Source organism: Lytechinus pictus, chromosome 2 (genome assembly GCF_037042905.1).
Source record: "Lytechinus pictus isolate F3 Inbred chromosome 2, Lp3.0, whole genome shotgun sequence".
Lineage (NCBI taxonomy): Eukaryota > Metazoa > Echinodermata > Echinoidea > Temnopleuroida > Toxopneustidae > Lytechinus > Lytechinus pictus.
In genome coordinates, this window is record NC_087246.1 from 70138334 (window position 1) to 70158630 (window position 20297).

General features: G+C 36.5%; 1 protein-coding gene across 2 annotated transcripts in view; it reads right to left on the reverse strand.

Annotated features, from left to right (window-relative positions):
* The window catches only part of LOC135153200 (amine oxidase [flavin-containing] B-like), a 32886-nt gene that overhangs the window by 4054 nt on the left and 8535 nt on the right, over positions 1–20297 (reverse strand). Inside the window, exons 3-9 of one of the 2 annotated variants that reach the window (XM_064095535.1) lie at positions 16781–16918; positions 14840–14944; positions 13418–13613; positions 11767–11804; positions 10682–10745; positions 8000–8088; positions 6058–7273 (exon numbers count right to left, since the gene is read on the reverse strand). In XM_064095535.1, coding sequence (XP_063951605.1) covers positions 7214–7273; positions 8000–8088; positions 10682–10745; positions 11767–11804; positions 13418–13613; positions 14840–14944; positions 16781–16918 — 690 coding nt within the window. In that variant the 3' untranslated portion in view covers positions 6058–7213. The remainder of the gene's footprint in view (positions 1–6057; positions 7274–7999; positions 8089–10681; positions 10746–11766; positions 11805–13417; positions 13614–14839; positions 14945–16780; positions 16919–20297) is intronic. The other variant, XM_064095534.1, reaches the window with a different exon arrangement.

The following is a 20297-nucleotide window of genomic DNA, read 5'->3' on the forward strand; positions in this document are numbered from 1 at the left end:
GTGAAAAATAAGCGAAACTTTAAAATATCATACATTTCTTATTTTACGTCCGATTTTGATGAAATTTTCAGCCTAGCTAGTTTGATTTTCCTCTATTTATTCAAATAAAAAAATTATAGGGTGGACTTGACCTTTAAGATTTCATATAATTTGCACGAAGTCCATTTCTCTTTGGCTCTCATTTTTCTTCCCTATTCTCCACATTTATTTGATTCTATCTCATTACTCCTTAATCACTTTTCTTTTTTCTAGTTAAATATTATTACATCTTTAATTCCAATCTGTCATTGCAGCCAGGGCTGTTGGCAACAGAAAACTGTGTGCAGGTTATGAATAGTAAAATTAAATTCAAGTACTTAAAAAAAACAGTGAAGACTTTATATTCACAACTTAAAATGGCATGTAAAATGAGAAAGACAATGATGTCCCTCATTTTATACTTTTTCTTTCTTCTTCTTTCATTAAAAAATAGTTTTAACGATATTTCAATGTTTACAGATTTGACATAAAAGACCAACTTGACTGAACATATTAAATGTTAGTACCATGGCAATGCCACATGTTTAGAAGAGAAAATTTTGCTTCACGTGACGATGAGGAGAAATTTGAAACATCAATATTCAATATATTAAAATACCAAAAAAAATAGTGAGTGATGTCGTCAGTCCCCTCATTTGCAGTGGCGTACTGTGGGTCACGGCATTGGGGGGGGGGGGACCAGCAAAAATGCTGAGCCACTTAGTGAGCGCGCTTCGTATGTATCTAACTGATCAAATAATGCGAGCGCGAAGCGCGAGCTGAAAATGTTGGATATTCAGACCTAAAAAGGGACTCAAATTTTTGTAATCATTATACGTACCTGTCTCACTAAACAATGCGAGCGGGAAGCGCGAGCTGAAATTTTTGTATATATTGAACTCAAACAGGGAGATTTTAAGGACTATATTTTAGGAATCCATTAAGAGTATACATATCTTACCATAGTCATCTAATGCGAGTGCCAAGCTCTTGCTGATTTTGTTAGTATTGCATCTAAACGCATTAAGCACTTGTCATGCTTGTAGTAATTGTAATCATCATTATACGCATCTCACTAATCAAATATTGCGAGCGCGAAAGGCGAAATGAAAATTTTGGATATTCAGACCTAAAAATGGACATTATAATCAAATTTGTGTAATCATTATACGAAGAGCGAGCTGAAAATTTTTTATATTCAGATCAGAAAAAGGGACATTTTAAGGACTGATTCTATAGAAACTCATGGAGGGCAGTTATACCTCACCAATCCACTAATTGCGAACGTAAGCACGGACAGGAAATGTTTTATATTAAGACCTTAAAATTGGGCAATCGCTTTAAGTAGTCATGAAAAAGAAGCATACTATTGTGCATAAAACAATATCTCGAAGTGCGAAAAAATATATTTGGTGTATATTGACTTGAAAACGGGAGGTTTCAGTACAACAGGATTAGATATCTTCTTAAACAGACAATGCGAGCACCAGGAACAATGAAGACATAGGCCCTGAGTTAATGTTTCATAAAGTTATGAAAAATATATTTCTTATGTAATATAACATAACATAATTATAATTTAACAAAACATCATAATGAACAATAATTTCTTCTTTCCCAGTACGTTTCTCTTCCTTTCTCCCTCTTTTTCTCCTTTTCCCCGTTTTTTTTTTTTTTTTTTTTTTTTTTTTTTGGGGGGGGGGTCAGCCGATTGGGGGGCACGTGCCCCCCCCCCTCCCGTAGTTACGCCACTGCCGACCAGGATGTTCACATAATTGTTGTGAAATACATCACAACTCCCTGGTGAAATGAAGCAAACATGTAAATTGTTATCACTTTCTTTTTTTCAGCGTTATGCTTGTGGGATTTTTCTCTTTTTACTCAAATCAACTTTGCTTATAATAAAATATTGCACACGCACATCGATTAGGATGAAAATAAGGTACCAGTAATAAAGAAAATAAAAAATAAAGTTATAATGTAGGCAGTGGAAGCATGGGCGGGGCATAAGGATGAGTCTACACTAAATTTCTGGTGGGGACATCCCTCCCAAACAAAAAGGAAACCTAAATGAATAAGAAAAAATGGGGGAAAGTCACGGGTGAAAAAGAAGAGAAAGGAGCCCCTGGTGAAGAAAGGATGTAAAAGACGGTTAACATTATAACTCTACCCGCTTTGCCGGGGGGGGGGCAGTCAAATGTACTACTGTACACATGACCAAATTATTTCCAACCCCCCTATAAACGAGTTTTCTTCTGTGTTGAAAATAACCCGCTAAACAAGTTTTTCGCGGGCTTCATTTTGCACATTTTGGCCCCTAAACGAGTTGTCGCCAGAATATGACACCTAAACAAGTTTTGTCTCAGGCCCAAACACTTTTCAGAAAGGAGGAGGAAAAGCCCCGAGGAAAAAACATACCCTAAACGCGTTTGGCTAGTCTAAAAAAAACTTTGGAAAAAACATACCCTAAATAGACTCTACGTTTGACCCTGCGATTGACCATTGACCAGTCTTTCAAAACCACCCCTTTTTTTGAAAATTTGTATTTTTGATACCCTAAACAAGTGCATGCGCGGTCCGCGTCCAAAACTTTAAAAAATGCACCCCTTTAAACTATTTTCTTTTTTTTGGTTACGCATGTGTACAGCAATATATTTAACTGCACCCCCCCCCCCGCCGCCTTGGCGCTACGCGCTCGCGATGCATGCCCAATTATTCACACAATTATAATGCTTTGTATAAAGAAGACTATAGGCCAAAACTACAATTGCTGTATTTCCCTGTAACGATAATTATGTGGATCCAGAGAGCCGGAGCGGATCCGCACCCCCCCCCCCCCCCCTTCTGCCGAAAATAGGGGAAAAGGGTTAATAAAAAAGGAAGGAACAGACTAAAATACGAAGAAAGAAATAAAGAGAAAAAATGTGAAGATGATATAAGGAGGGGAATAATTGGAAACAGAGAAACTGTCAGGTCATTAAAGGTCAAGTCCACCCCAGAAAAATGTTGATTTGAATAAATAGAGAAAAATCAAACTAGCAAAACGCTGAAAATTTCATCAAAATCGGATGAAAAATAAGAAAGTTATGACACTTTAAAGTTTTGCTTATTTTTCACAAAACAGTGATATGCACAACTCAAATGAGAAAGTTGATGATGTCCCTCACTCACTATTTCTTTTGTTTTTATCGTTTGAATTATACAATATTTCATTTTTTATAGATTTGAAAATGAGGACCAACTTGACTGAATCATATAGTATTAAACAATGCTCATTCCACATGTTCAGGGGAGAATTAATCGTTGTTTCACTTGACAAGGAGAAAAATAGAATATTCCCTATTTCATATAATAAAATACAAAAGAAATAGTGAGTGGATGACGTCATCAGTCTCCTCATTTGCATACCCACCAGGATGTGCATATAACTATTTTTGAAATGTCATAACTTTCTTATTTTACATCCGATTTTGATGAAATTTTCAGTGTTATGTTTGTTTGATTTTTCTCTTTTTATTCAAGTCAACTTTTTGTTGCGGTGGACTTGTCCTTTAAAGGACAAGTCCACCCCAACATAATGTAACTGACTCGTTCATATAACTATTTTGTGGAAAAATCGCGAAACTTTAAAATGTCATAACTTTCTTATTTTACATCCGATTTCGATGAAATTTGCAGTGTTATGTTTGTTTGATTTTTCTCTTTTGATTCAAATCAACAATTTTCTGGGATGGACTTGACCTTTAATGTTTTCATTTTTTTTTCTTTCGATCAATATTTCAATTGATATATAGGTTTTAGTAGTTTTGTATTTTCCAGGGTTTGTTCGGCTTTTTGCTGTCTCATTTTTAGTGTAACTAATTTCTATAAAATGTTATTTCTTTCTTTTACCATTTTAAGTAATTGAGTTGGTGTTTAAGGTAAGAATGTTATGACATTAATTTTTCACAAAACATTGAGTTTAATGTTTATGCATTTGTACATGAAGGCCTACCTCCTGATCATCATGCAAATGAGAGAATCACCCATGTCACACACCATTTTCATTTGCATTATCTTATGATGTAAAATATTTCAATTCCTTCTGTTTGTAATCATATATTATGAAATATTATTAATATGACTGAGCAAATTTATACATGTGGAACCACAAAAGGCATATTGTAGATGAATATGAATTATTCGAGAGTATCTTTGATATCAAATTTAGTGGGTGTTAATTGATAAATGCTTTGCTGTTTTCCAATAATTATAGGGGAAAACAAACCCATATAAGCCTACAATTTTACAAACTAAAACTTGATAATTAAGATAATATCAACAAAATTGATATTGATGTTGCAGATTTGGAGAATATTTCCCGAAACTTTCTTTGCCTTCTAATGCCTACACATGTAGGATAAAATGTTATGCCTGTGCTGTCAAAGATTATTTTTGTTTGATAAAACTTTGCTGTACAGTGTTAATTATAAGCAACGAAAAGGGCTTTGTTTAAAAAAAACACTGTGTGATCCAAAAGAATAAACATACCAACATGCAAAATTAAAAAAACTATCAAGATTCACAAAGAGAGAAAGCAACATTTATTTATCAGGGAGTCAGGGACCATGGCAAGACATTTGTCATATATGTATGCCACTATGCTATTGCATAATGCTAGACTGGAGTTTCAATCAGGAGTATAAGTGCGATGCAGCGTGTAATTAAACAAACACCAGTTGATCTCCTGCCCAGCAGGCAGTCAGTCCGCAAGCCCCTGTGTTAATGAGCAAATGAGCAAGATTTATCCAAGTCCTCTCGTGGCTGAATTCATGTCCCTGCAAAATCTCGTGAATTGTGAGACTTTCTTTCTCAAAGAATTTAACCACTTTCTCCTCGAGTAATATTGATTATTTTTGTATCATGGGCAAGAGTAAATGTTACCCTTTTATATTGGTCATTTCTTTTGAATGAAATATTATGATAAATAAGTGAATTTTTTACCTGAAAAGATGCATCAAACAAAATTTTCTTCCTCTGTTTTCACTTGCAAATTGTGCAACATTTTGTGTTTTAGGCACCAACATTATTTATATCATCAGAAAGCTCAAACTTTATACTTTCTTACAATGTCACTCTTGATATGTGGCATCTTTTAGATGGGTCAGCAGCCAGTTATTTCCATCAAGATGCAAGACGAGATTTCTGAAATTTCTGAGTAACATAAAATCCAGAGTTCTGATTGGCTGAATACTGTTTTCAAAACAAACAGGCGCGGGTAATTTGAAGAGATTACCACATGGTGAGTGTGACCTTGCAGAGGCCCAGTGTGGGGAACATTGGAATTTGCGTGGGTGTGTGGTCTATGACCAATCAGAGCGCAGTATTCTTGTTTTTGAGCTGCAAAATGTACTTGGTCTATGAAAAGCTGGCTGCTGACCCATCTAAAATACATCTTCTTATAAAAATTATATCATATTAAAGCTTAGATCTTCAGCTTTATCATGATTTAAAAATCATTTGTGCCCAAACAGAAATTAAGTGTGAAAACAACAACTTTTGTTGCATGAAAAAAAATATTTTGTTTCATGTTTTAGATCAAAAGTTCTTCCTATATTACAACATTCTTTTAAAAATCCAAACACATGACCTAAAAGAATGATTCTTCTTCTTTACAAAGATACCAAAAACATGAAATTTTGTCAATATTTAGAGCAGCAATGGCCGAATAAAAAGAGGTGTTTTGGTTCGCACCAAGCTCATTAACTATGCAAAAACCCTCTTGTCATGAATATCACTTGGATAAAAGAAGCTACTTTTTCAGGGCTTGCGGACTGACTGCAGGTGACTGGCCCAAATGACCAGCTAGTGGGAGGAGAGTTCAGAGAGGGAATGTCATGGTAACAAACTCACAATGATTGACATAGCAAAATTTGTGCCCAACTTCCAAAGATGAAGCAGACCCTGAGCGAGAGAGCCTTCAGTACACAAGGCATGAGTAGGCTGCACATTCAGACCCTTAACTCGAGTGAAGAGTTTGCCCAGCAGACTAGGCAGGGCCCCTTGCCGAACACCACCCCCTACTACGTGGAGGAGCCACAACTCCCCGTTTATCTCCGCCCAGGAACCCCCTGTGGCATGAAATCGGTGCCGAAATTATATATCGTAGTCCCTCCAACCATATCCGTAGTAGCGTGAAGCAGCAGAACGAATGAGGTGACAGTACTTCAGAATTTCATGAGTGTGTCGTGGATTTGCTGCCAGATAGACGCTCATGTATATTAGGAAGGCATTTGTCCAAATTTCAATGGACATGATTTTGTTTTTGGAGGGGGCATTGTAGGGCTTTAACACCCATTTTCCTTCCTCCTCGGCTATTGCCAGATTAGTTCTCTGTTCTGCTGCTTCGCGCAGTGTGTGGGAGGCTATATCTTGGGCGTTAACTAACAGATTTAGATTCACATACTCCCCCTTCCAAATCTTTTCTTTTATGCTTTGGGGAATAGATACACCCAGTGTGTCACCTACAGGGTTTAACGGGGAATGGTGAGGGTGGTGATAGCCTCTATTCATGTTCTCTGTGTTAGGTCTACGTTCTGTATTGATTATGGTTTGGTTATTTGGCCCTGTGGCCTCATTATCATGGACACAGTGTGAATTTTGAGTTAGGTCGGTTCTTATCTGAACACTAGGAGGTACAATTGCGGGGAAGGATGATGTGAATGGGGTCTCTCGTACCATCCCAGACTGACTTCGTTCTCTAATATTGTGCGATTCGTGACCTGTAATGTTATTATTAGTATGGCCAGGTACGCAGAACGAATCTGTATGATCTTGTATTTGTACTGACATGTATTCAGGTCGAGAAGGCTCACCTGCGGTATTATTACTAGTGCTGGGCCTGGGACAACTCTGAGTCTGACCCTGAGTGGATGGTAATTGCAGCACAGGCCCTTGTGAAGCTACTGGCCTCTTATTAGCTGAACGGCTGGGTGAACGGCCGGATGAACGACCCTGCTCAACGTTAATGGGTTCTGGCGCTGCTCCTACTGCAGTGGCTGCGGGGGCTTGTCCGGGCTCATTCCCCGTCGTACTCGTAGGCCTACCGCTTCCCGGTGGAGCTACCGTCCGAGTTGCGTGTGAGGCAGCTGTCGTTTTTGTCTGGCGGGTGCCTCGACTTCTACCTCGTTTTGCCCGAGAACGCGTCTGAGCCGGTTCAGTGGTGGCCTTTCTCCTCTTCCCCATTGTTTTCCGATTCTGTTCGATTATGGAATGACTAAAATAGAAGACAAATATCGCTATTTCGTCGTTGGGGAAAACAAAAACGTTGCGACCTCCTAATAAATTTGTTGCCTCGAAGGAATTTCAGACTGCAATGGCTTTATTACGCGCACACGTTACTAGTATATTCCACAACGCACATGTTTCCCGCTGTGATTAGATCACATGTTATCCGGTTAGTGATCACATGCACAATCTGTATCGATTTGGACTTTTACACATTATATTCCTCTATGAACCTAACACTTGTTTCTCTCAAAAATTTACTGATCACTGAAAATGATCATTACCTTTCATTGAATTAATCATTGAAAGGTCACATTGCCTTTTTATACAACCATCTTTATTGGACAGGTCTATCGTATCTCAACTATGCCATTTAAATGCAGTGCCAAAACATGGCGTGTGGGGCAACATTTTCTAAAAAGTATCGAGCATTTGAACATTTTGGCATTACAATATTGATGTCTAAGTTTTTGATAGCTTTTGACATATGAAAAGGAAACCCCAATATACTTAACCCTTTTCATTTATTTTTTTCTCATTCGAATTATGCCCGTGGTCGTAGGAATTTGTGGGAGCCAGTGCCCCCGCCCCGTCTTACGCTAGTAATTGAACATTTCAAGAATTGTTTTGAAAATATTAATATCTGGACAGAATTGAGGAATCGTATTTTCCTGATAAATAAAAGATACATATTCGATGATTTTTGGCTAATCACCTTATATGACTTTCCATCTAACGTGGTAACTGTCACACCTTCCTCATCCTGTAACACACTGCTTACTGGACTGTTCGTTAAAACTCGATCTGAAAAAAAACACAATCGATTGGAAAGAAATACTTCATATTTCAAGAAAAAAATGATGTTAGGGCTAACTTGCTGTGTACTCAAACTGAATTGGACTTTCGAGTTCTAAAATATCAATTCCGTTTTGTTTATCCATACCACTATCACCATAACCACCACTTCCCCCAGCACATAAACACCACTTCAACCACTACCACAACCTCCGCTGCCACTAATCTTTTTATCTAATACAACACCAACATCACCAGCCACTATTTATACTATTACCACCACCACCACCACCATTACTACTACTACTACTACTACTACTACTACTACTACTGCTGCTGCTGCTGCTGCTGCTACTACTACTGCTGCTACTACTACTACTACTACTACTACTACTACTACTACTACTAGTACTACTACTACTACTACTACTACTACTAGTACTACTACTACTACTACTACTACTACTACTACTACTACTACTACTGCTGCTGCTGCTACCCCTACTGTAGTTTTTACGAGTATAAGTGAATGACAACTTTGCAAGGCTAAAAGAATTGTTGTCATTTTGCAAAAGGCCAGTCTCTCCCAAAGTTTTCATCAGAGTGTTATCCAAACTCTCTATCGTGTCTTAATTTGTGATAACAAAGCCAAGGAAGAGCCCCATTGACTTAATGACTTTTCTTGACTATGCCTTCATCTTACATCTCATATTTATGATGCAATATCTTGCCATTCTGTGTCGAATAACACACATTATACTGAATTAATTTTGTATTTACTCACACTACAAACTGCAATTAAAGGTCATCAATCATAGATTATTATAGACATAACACATGAGATAATTCTCAGTCGAATTATAATCAAATTTGTTGATTTTTTCCCCGCATATGCCTTAATGATGTCTTTGTAATGTTGTTTCAAATAGAAACATTGTATTATGACCTGGTTCCGGATGATCGAGATTTGACATAGGGAGCGGTGTGTCGGATTGCATTGGACCTCATCAGTAATAAATAAAAAAATTCCCTGAAACTTGGCGATGAGGACTTGGTGCTCGCGCCCCCGCTCTCAGAGAAGGTCCATGCTCGATTCTCCGGAATCGGGTCAAGAACACACTTTTGAAATACATACCTGCATGCTCATGTTTTTATGCTCGAGACTTGATCTTTTGTTTGTTATTATTGATTTTGTAACTGTTGTTTATACTGTGATTGATTTTTTTCAGTAATTTACCAGTATTGCCCTGCATGTAATTTATTAGTTCATGACCTGGGCTTATATCCTGTTTGTTATGTATACACCTATGTTCCTTTGTTTGATTTTGAGTATTGAATAAAATGATGATAATGAACTGCTGCTTTTACTATAGTCATATATATACTTTTGCCCGGTTAATCCTGATAGAATACATTCCAAACACTACATGTATATGGGACCTTCAAGAAGTGATTTGTCTCAAATTATAATAGTCTGATACAGTGGTTTAATGTGCACAATTTTAGGGGGCTTAGCATGGCGCAGGGGCAAAAGATTGTGACCTTTTTAAAATGAAAATGTGACAGATTTCAAGATGATTATTAGGAAATATTTCATTTATTTTCTTCATTCTGTGCCCTTATTTTTTATTTTTGGCCGTGAAACTTTAGCGGATCAAATGCCCCCCCCCCCCCCTGCCCCCTACCATTTATACGCCAGTGCATTAAGCAGCTCATGAAGGGAAGAACAGATACAATCGTAATCAGACGTACAAACTGATCAATTACTTCATGAAATTGTCCTACATCTTCTTATCCTTGATGCCCTAATAATACTCTGACCGAATAATACTACCCCTAATCTTAGTATGTACGATAGCAGCTGCATCCTTCTTATCCTTTTTATTTTCTTCTTTTCTTTTTAAAGTCATCTTCATCCTCTTTTTTACCCTCATTTTATCCTATATTTACATGCACATATGTATATTACATTTTTAACCAGTGATCAATCCAACCATCTATCAATGAAGAACCATGTATGAAGGATGAATATAGATTAGCTTCTTATATTCCTTCTTCTAACCTATTTTCACGTTTATTTTCTGGTTTCAACACGTGCAGTTATAATCCCTGTATTAATGGAGAGATGTGTCAAGGGCGGATATAGGTCCACTTCTTTTATTTATTCTTCTTCTTCTCTATTTTATTTCTTCTTCTTCTTCTTTTTCTTCTTATTTCTTCTTCTACTCTATTTTCTGGTTTCAACCCATGACGAACAAAGAAAGATGATCAAGTGATAAACCCTGCATCAATGGAGAGATGTGTATGGAAGATGAGTATGCGTTCACTTGTTTTCCTCTCGTCTTTCTCTCCTCTTCTTTTCCTCCTCCTTCTCAAATTACTTTTTGTTATGTAATACTGCTACCATTAACAGCAATAATGATAATAAAAATGATAATGATAATAATAATAATAATAACAATAATAATAATACAATAATAAATCCGATTTCAAATTGCACTTAAACATCTTAACGATGTCTCTAAACGCTTTAGAGATACATAATGTAAAAATTCCAGCGAAAAGCCTTTGAGCTGAATTTGAAATGAATACTGTTTCTAACCTTGTCCAAGTCGCTCTGCTATGGCTAGGGAGATACTTTGACTGCCTCCGTGGAATTTTCTCTCCTGAAATTAAAAAAAAAAAACTCAAACTGAAACTTTTTATCGGCCTCATTTCTGCCATTTGTCTCCAAACCAACTAGTGTCGCAAACTGCCACACTAATTGAAATCATTTTCTCTAAAAGTATCCCACATTCTGATTTATTCATGATTCTGTCGAATATAACTGGTCATTATCCAATTATGAAATCCTACAAAATATCACTATTGTCTTTTCATTAAGGTACCTGTTCCACAAGACGTAATGTTAATACAAATAATTAAATCCGTTTAAGTGCTAGTCTTGAAAACATGGAAAGTTCATGTGTTTATGATATGGTATATTTTTATCTGCCATTTTTATTACGTCGTATATCTCTTTAATGAATTATCAGATTTCTTCAAACGTTTATTTCAAAGTCATTTAATATGCTATGCGAACCGTGTTTCTCAGCGGATTTTCACACCATTTTGAACGAGCTTTTGTTATTAGTATATATGCAATTGATTTGTATTTATATTTGATTTGTATTTGTATTTGATGTACATTTATGATGGAAATTAAATTAATTTCTTTAATATTGGTGAAGAGACAATACAGTTGAAATATAACGAATGCTGGATTAAGCAAACAATGATGATGACGATGATAATGATAATCATAATTAGTTTTACTACTACTACTACTTCTACTACTACTACTACTACTACTTCTACTACTACTACTACTACTACTAATAATAATAATAATAATAATAATAATAAAGGTAATAGTAATAGTAATAATGGTATCAATTACAATCAGACGATATTCGTGCAATGACTCGAATTTAAATCAACCAAGTTGTCGGATTACATATTTCAGTATAATATATGGTGAAAGAAATGAATGAAGAGAACAATTGTGAAGTTGTCAATACAAGAGTTGCCAAAGCTGTTGTACAGATGTTTGTGTGTGTGTATGTTTTATTTGAGCCCTTGATAGGGCACCTAAATTAATTTAATGTAATCAAGAAAAAATATATTTTGTTTCAGTTTCAAACATACCTGGGCACCATTGACTGTGGATGAATACCTTAGATATCCTGTACAACAAGAATTTTTGGAAAAGATAATACAAAAACAAGTTGAAATATAAAATTCCATGATGAAGATGAGATATTTTCCCTTTTCCACTCCTTTAAAAAATTAATTCGAATATGAGTGCATTTTAATTTTGACTGCGATATTTTCCCCTTTGAAATACATTCACATGTGGATGGTAAATATTTGGTAACTTCCCATTTCATAATATCCCCATATGATTTTTCAAGAAGTGAGGGAACAAGGGAAAAGAGGAAGAAAACGGACAAACGGATGAGAGAAGAAAGAATTTAACAAAAAGACAGGTAGAGGTTAGTCTGCAGGCACATACCTTGATTGAAACTTTGAACAAGTGAGTCTTCACACTAAGACTAAACGCATGCTAGCTGTTTCAATTCTGCCAGTGGGCTTCAGCACACAAGTTATAGTAGGCTTTGTCTTCAGACCACTTAACTCGAGTGAAGGATTTGCAAAGCAGACTAAGTCTAGGTCGTATAAAACTAACTACTACCAGTATTATTCAATTGGTAAAAATACTAAGTTATCTCCAGGTCCTTGTGTAGTCTTGTCTTATATCAAAATACTCTGGCGCCGCTTCCGACAATGACCATTTTTTATTTTAAAAAATCAAACTGATAGATGAGTCTTCTTGCCCCCTCCTCCAAACCTGATGCAACCCTTGGTCATGCATGGTGAATTATGAGTAAAGATAAAAGCAGAATTAATACGTGATTGTTACAATTATGAACTTATCATTACGTAATTCAGTGGGCTGGCGTAAAAATAATAATAATAGCTGGATTTATATAGCACTTTTACCCGAGGATACGAAGCGCTTGCTATTATTACCCCACCTTTAGCTCAGTGCATTCAAGGAATTAATCTTGCCAGGTACCCGTTCACATCACCTGGGACGAGTGCAGCACAGTGTGGGTAAATTTCTTGCTGAAGGAGACCCACAACCCTCTGTTTGAAAGGCGAGAATCAGAATCACTATAATGAACCCCCCCCCTAAAAAAAATGATAATAATTGTAATTAAAAATGAGGGGCCTAACATAGCGTATGGGGCATAAATAACTATTGTAAAATGCTGCGAGAAAAGCAAAACTTTAGACCTTCTTAATACCAAAATTTGATTTTGTGAAAGATCATTAGTCACAAAATACTCAGAAATAATTATTTCGCATTTTCCCTTTCCACACCACCTCATTTTTTGGGGGGCCGTAAAACTTTTAGGGGGTCTAGCTATGGCCCCTAGTTAAGCCACCCCCCCCCCTCATGTGTAACCTACTAACGTTATTGGGATTGGTGATTAAACCCGGTCCCTGAGGCCGATGGGCAAAAAATATTGTTCGCATAAGGGACGGACGGACGGACGAGCAAACTCTCGGGGGTGACTCCAGAATCACAGTGAACAGATGCTCGATGGATAGAGCATATGAAACACGTATGCAATGAGTACTCAACCAATGCATAGCGTTTCCAACGGATGGCAAGATTTTTTTTTTCTCGTTGTACATCCTCTTTGCATCCGTAGGTGGGACCAAGCCTTTATAGGTAAAGATTCTCAATGAATTATATTATGCACGGTGAAATGTAGGTAAATCATCTTACCACAGCATCCTTTGATATACCATAGAAAGTAAAGCAGTGATAGATCACTAGCTTCGCAGCATAACCCATTACAGCAATCGACAGCGACCGTGTCTCTGGTGAGTTGGAACCAGAAGGTCTTATCGCACCATTCTTTCACTGTCATGTTGTCCCATTCTTCGGCTTCAGGGAAGTCCCAGGGACGATTCATTGGAATCTAAAACATTTACACATATAAAATATGTATAGTAAATATAATAAATCAAAATGTATTTTGATTCACTATTATAATGATTTCTCTCGTCCGGGACAATAGCAACTGTCAACTAATAACACTAACTAGGACCGTGTAAAGTAATCCCAGGGATTGGTCGCCAGGCTAAATATTATCATTGATCATACGAAAATTACAAGGTAATTAATGATATAAATTATCACCATGATCAATTGCTAAACTTCATGCTACGAGGCTCCAGAAAATGTATGCTTAAGAGAGAAGGTGCTCTCATATGATATGCCAATAAGGAAAGTGCCCGGGGGGAGGGGGGTGCATTTCCATTGACGAGTGGATAGCATGCGTTACCATAGGGTTTCGAAAAGCACCCTAAACAAGTATTTTCCATGTTTTTAAATGCACCAAGCCTACCCTTAACAAGTATTGGAAACAAAACGATACCCTTGACAAGTATTCCCTGAATAGACCCCCAAAACTAGTACAACGATATATCTTAATTGTTTACGTTGCACAGACGTCGGCTTTTACACTTCGCTCAAATCGGACCCTGAACACGTAGTGTTGGGGCAAAAAGTACATCGAATTTTAGTATTTTCCTTTTATACCCTCGCAAATTGGACCGGAAACACGTAGTCAGTTTCCTAGCGAAATGTATACCTTTCTTCATTATTTTAGTTTTCTTGACACCCTTATTACGTTAAAAAAGGAAATCCTTTTTACGTGTTTTGGCCGGGGGTCACGCATGTTGTCCACTCGTCAATGGAAGTGCCCCCCCCCCCCCCGGAGGAGGGGGTGCCAGGACATGTCAGTGTAGAGTTTACGAGTTACAACGGAGGCATGCATGAGCCGAGAACAAAGAAATCTCAGTTGAGGAGAAAAGCCCAATTAAAACATCATTCATAATGTAGGTCATTATTCACGTATACCGGTTGCACCAACGAGATACATACTAGGTCAGTACCTCCACACTGGCAGAGTCTTGAGAACCAGTCTGTATAATGAAAATAACGAGAACGGAATGCAGCACGCACATGACATGTGTTTTACTCTGACCCTTCAACTCCTAGCTTGAATGCAAAGTGACCACTGAGCATTTATCGATAAAACATATAACTTTGGAATCTAACGGCAATTTTTAAGTTATAAAGTTATTAAAACGTGTTTATAGATGAGCATTGCATTATTCAAGTTCATAGATTGAATCTTACCTTTTTGCCCATCTCATCAATAAGATAATAGAAATGATTTAGGTCTATGAAGAGTAGAGGGTTCCAAGTTGCAGGGCATTGTCCAGATAAATATCGCCATATACCCTGTATGAAATAGTGCAGATATACCAGTAAGATATTTCTCGGGTGCACAAACAATCTGACTTAAGGATGTATATTATACATGTACATCTAAACCAAAACGAATGAACTAGTAGTTTTTACATTCACTTGGTCTACTAGCAGAAGTTTGATTATCAGAACGTCTGAATGCATCTTACTTGATCGATTATTAATTTGGTCCAACCGTCATTTGGTGTATACACTTTGTGGGCCATCTGTGCGTCTATATCAACATCGTCTAATTTCTACTTCGTCTACCTTACCTACTTTCTTGCATTTGTTTAAAAAAGTTTATATAAAAATGTTTATAAAGAGTTCATCTAAATATAGATGCTAAATGAAAGAAAGGTAGATATTAGATAAGAAATAAGTAGGGCCTAAAAACTCGGTGGAAATAAAAAAAAATAAATATGCAGAAGTTTAACCAAACGGTGAGTAGACTGTTATCATTCATTTCATGGTTTATCTATTTTAAGTAATACAAATATACGCATGCTGCAGCTAAAAAGTTGAAATGTATGTATTTACAAAAGTATAACAATTGCACATGTAGCATAAAACAATAACGTAATAATGATATTAAAAAAAATAATGATAAATTAAGAAAAATCTAGTATACAAAATGAAATTATAATGAAAATATGCACTTCACGAGTTATTAAGGAGATTGATGGGTATTGCACTGTGTTTGAAACGGGAGGTCCTGCATTTGTATATTGAATATACTTTTGTTTATTGCGTAAAGTCATGCCAACAACGTTCCTTTCCGGTAACCAGTTTTTACAATGTGGATTTTTGCTCACAGATACTGCAAAATCAGAGCATGATTGTTCACGTCTCTCTTTTAGTGTATCCAGTTTGCATCGTTTTAAAGCATCTTCATATTTTGAATAACGTTTGTCTAAGATAATTTTACAAACCCTTTTCTGGATTCTTTCTAGTTTCTGTACACAAGGTCTCAAGTTAAACTCCCGTCAAACACAGGCACACAGTATTCTAAAACAGGGCGGATGTATCCGATATTATCTTTGAACTTAGTCAGAAATTAGTAATTTATATTTGTTCACTAATCTAAACACATAGAGCCTTTTATTGCACTTTTTGAACATTTCATTCATATAGAAGTCCTATTTCAAATTACGTTGGATATAAACTCCTCAAATCTTTAAAGGATAAACGTAAGGTTGTTCTAAATCGCCAATATAATATGCAAAGACTCACAAAAGGGTGCATTTTTCAGAAATGTTATGTTCAAAGCCATGCACTGTATGTCCTTTCTTATAAATCATCTAATACATTTTGTAATGTTGATATATATATTTTTTTTGTAAGTTATAGACAAATTAGGCTTTGATCATGTGATTGAGATGAGACCAAGGAAAGAGGACAAAGAGAGTGGACATCAAGTGGCAACAGATGAATCCAGGGCCGTTATTAGGTGGATGTGGTCATTTTTTTAGGGGAACATTCTTAGATTAATATGATGATACATAAATGAATAAACCAATCGATCAGTGAAAATGTGATCAAACTTGAATTTAATATACTTTGAAAATTTAAACAATTTTGACAATTTAATGTTAAGTACTCTACACGGTACATCATGATCACCATACTTGCCAAAGATTTATACCTGCTGATTTTTCTTTTCCAACATGTCCTATGAGGACAGTTAACTGTAATATCGATGTGCAGAATTAACCCATTCAAGATCTTGATTAAGATGAAAACATTAATGGTTTTGAATGCGCTTAAGTCAAGAATCAATTAAGCGTTATATCTGATATATTTCTCGCATTTATAGTAACTATTAATTACCCTGTTGTAAGCTATGACGTCACCGTCGTCTTCGACGTGAAAATTGTCGATACCCAGTTCCTTTGAGAGTCGGTAGATGCGATCCTGGGTGGGTCCCATGTATGCCCCGCCCAATTCGGCATATTTTATAGACTCGTCCTGTAAGATTTTGAAGGTGACATTATAAAGTGAAAAGGAACAAAATGGGGGGGGGAATATGATCATCTAAAGAAAGTTCAATATGCAAGGGTGTTTACAACGAAAATTTAATTTGAACAGGCAGATAACCAAATAAACCAGAGAAATGACGAGAGTGATTTGTGGAGACAGAAAAATGCAACTTTAATTTCACCATCACTTAGTCTGGTAGGGAGATAGGGTTCCCATGCACCCGAATGATATATTTTTTTAACCTACATTTTTGTAATCCGTAAGATGTGTAGTGAATGAATTTTGATGTTCCCAAAACGAAATATTGTCCCATGGGGTTCAAATTCAAGATGGCGTCCAAAATGGCCGCCATATTCATGGGATTTGGTTTTTCGTACATAGATTCTGACACAAACATTCATTTGCCACAAAATTAGTGGCATATGAAAGATAAATAAATTTCCTACAAGTTGATACTATTCATGGGTGATGAAAAGCTAATTCGGCTGAGATTTTGATAAGAAAAGTGCAATTTTGAGAATTTTTTCCAAAAAATTGAAAATTTGTGAAATACATGATTTACCATAAATCTAAAGAAAATAAAGAAATGGCCTCAACAATTTCTAGAAAACTTTCTTAATATACAACTATTAACTGGACGAAATTCCAAATTGATATCATTTTTAGTCACAAACTTATAATGTCTCAAACTTGAAAATTCAATTTTCAGAAATTTAGCTTTTTTACTGCATATCGGAGACTTGGATACACTAATGTATTTTGTCACATTTTCAACCCAGAAAATGGAGATAGGCCTTAATAAAATGCGAAATTATCTATTATTTTGTTGGTAGAATTAACTAAAATCCCTTTATTCTACAATATAAAGTCGGTTGATTTAGTTTTTGAAAGAATTAAGACTTTTGGCCAAAATTTGTATGTTTTTGGTAAAAAAAAATGCACATGCACTGTTATTAATCAGATTTTTTATGAATATCAGTAATAAATGCACAACACTAGCGTACCTACGGGGGGGGGGGCAGGGGGGCACTCTGCCCCCCCCCTGACGAGTCAAAACCCATGCAAAAACGTATCTTTGCCCCCCCCTGACGGGCTTGAAAAACCTTTTTTGCCCCCCTGACGAGCTTTAAGACCTTCAATGCCCGCCTGACGAGCTTGAAGAAGACCCTTTTTTTTTTTTTTTTTTTTTTTTTTTTTTTTTTTTTTTTTTTTTTGCTTGTCAATTTTTTTGGCGGACGGTTTTGCCCCCCTGTGGAAAATCCTAGGTACGCCACTGATGCACAATCTCAACATTCGATATGAAAGAGGATGTATCAACAAGAATATTGGCAGGCTTCATGCCACCATGAGTATCTTCATTTGCTTTAGAAAGAAGGAAACTATGCTGAATGTATTAAGCGATTTTGCGCTAAAGTGATGCCAAAAACCAACCTCGGTGTGGCAGTCACACCCATGAAAACTATTGCAAAGTGATGAATGGTATGCCATTCAAATAATACAATAGCTTGGATCAGCCTCTCGCATCGATTGCGTTGGTATGACTAACACACCTTAATGTACAGTATATAATGTGCATCGTAATAGAAATGTATCTGATTCAGAAGGATGTAAAGGCAAAAAAGTGTTTCTGTTACATCATAAAGAATTTATTTAATTGAGTCTTTTGAAAACAGTTATAAGATACACTAGCACTGCAGGTAATAAAGATGAAGTTCTGACACAGCAATACACAACTGAAAGGAACATGTCAAAGCTACTGTATTTTGAATTTATGGCCTGTATTCCAAAATCAGGTTTATTTTCCAACACGTTCTAACTCTTTTCTAAATTTATGAAGAGCCAAAATTCTGTTTATTGTATATCTCTTATGTTTACAACTCTGTTCCGTTTGCTTTCATAATGAAGGAAAAAACATCAATTATCATTCTCAGACAACTATGAACCGTTTGGGGGTCAATATTAATTAAATTGGCTCTCCACGTCAGTAAAATAGTCATTGGGGGTAATTATGTCGCCAGTCAAAAAGTGATCATAATTAAAAAACCATAACTTAGTTCAGATGACCGAAGATCTGACATGATATCTGATGATCATTTACCAAAACAAAAGAAATCACGATCAAAATCAAAATGTCGAAAGAACTAACCAATCAGCGAAATGGACACAGCACACGATACTATCACAGATCATGATCATTATCAGTCTAAAGACAGTCTATCCAACTTTGCATAATTTGACACAATACACACCAATGGGCCACACACAGTTGTAAATTCAGAAGGTACAGTAGCATTTGCTAACATTTACATATGCCCACAGAGTCGGTCAACATAAGCTCTACCTAAGAGTTGACTCACGCGCAGGTACTAAGACTATCATAGTCAGTAGTAGGCCTACGTACGCCAAGGAAATATAAAGTTCAAAGTGGGAATCATTAGTGAAACAAACACCAGTAAAACTTGAAGCTTATGGTGAGATTCCAATTAAATGTAAAGGTACACTTGACATAAAATGTGACAGTCCGAAATGGTCAACACAGACATTCTATGTACCAGATGTCAAGGTTTCAGCTATCCTTGGGTTGTTAGGTTGCACTGACCTTGTAATTATCACAATTCACTCAATGTACAATTATGACACACCTACACCTAACCCTAAACCTAAACAAACACCTATCACGAGTGATAAGGATCTCGAACAAGCATTTCCAGAGCACTTCGATGCTATTGGTAGTTTCAAAGGAAAAACGATGCTTCATGTCAAGGACATCACTAAACCTACCATAGACGCACCACGCAGGTGCAGCACACTAATTGAAGGACAAGATCAAGATCAACGTGGAACACAACAAGAATATGTACTTGTTCATGGAGACGGCAAAGCAAGAAGAAGTGGGAAAAGTCAGCACCACTTCGATAACTTCTCCACAAGGAAGTACCGTTTATCTGGGACGATGATCATGAACATTCCTTGAACAGCCTGAAATGTGCAGTATCATCAGGTGCATGTCTACAGTTCTATGACCCAGAGAGAGAGAGAACTGTCGAGATAGATCAATGAAAGATCTAGGAGCATGCCTGCTTCAGGAAGGTAACCTGTTGCGTTTGCATCCAAAGTCTTTCCACTGCACATTCCAACTACTCAAACATAGAGGGAAATCTTAGTCCTAATGTTTGGTATCAAACGCTGCTATAATATCTGTTCGCGAAAGAATTCACAGTCATAATCAATCACAGACCACTGGAAATTGTATGGAAAAAAAAACTCTTACAAGTGCAACGCCGCATCTACAGCGATCGCTTATAATCAAAGTCCAAGGAAACATGCAGGTGTCAAATCAATTACCGACCTGGAAACGACATGATTC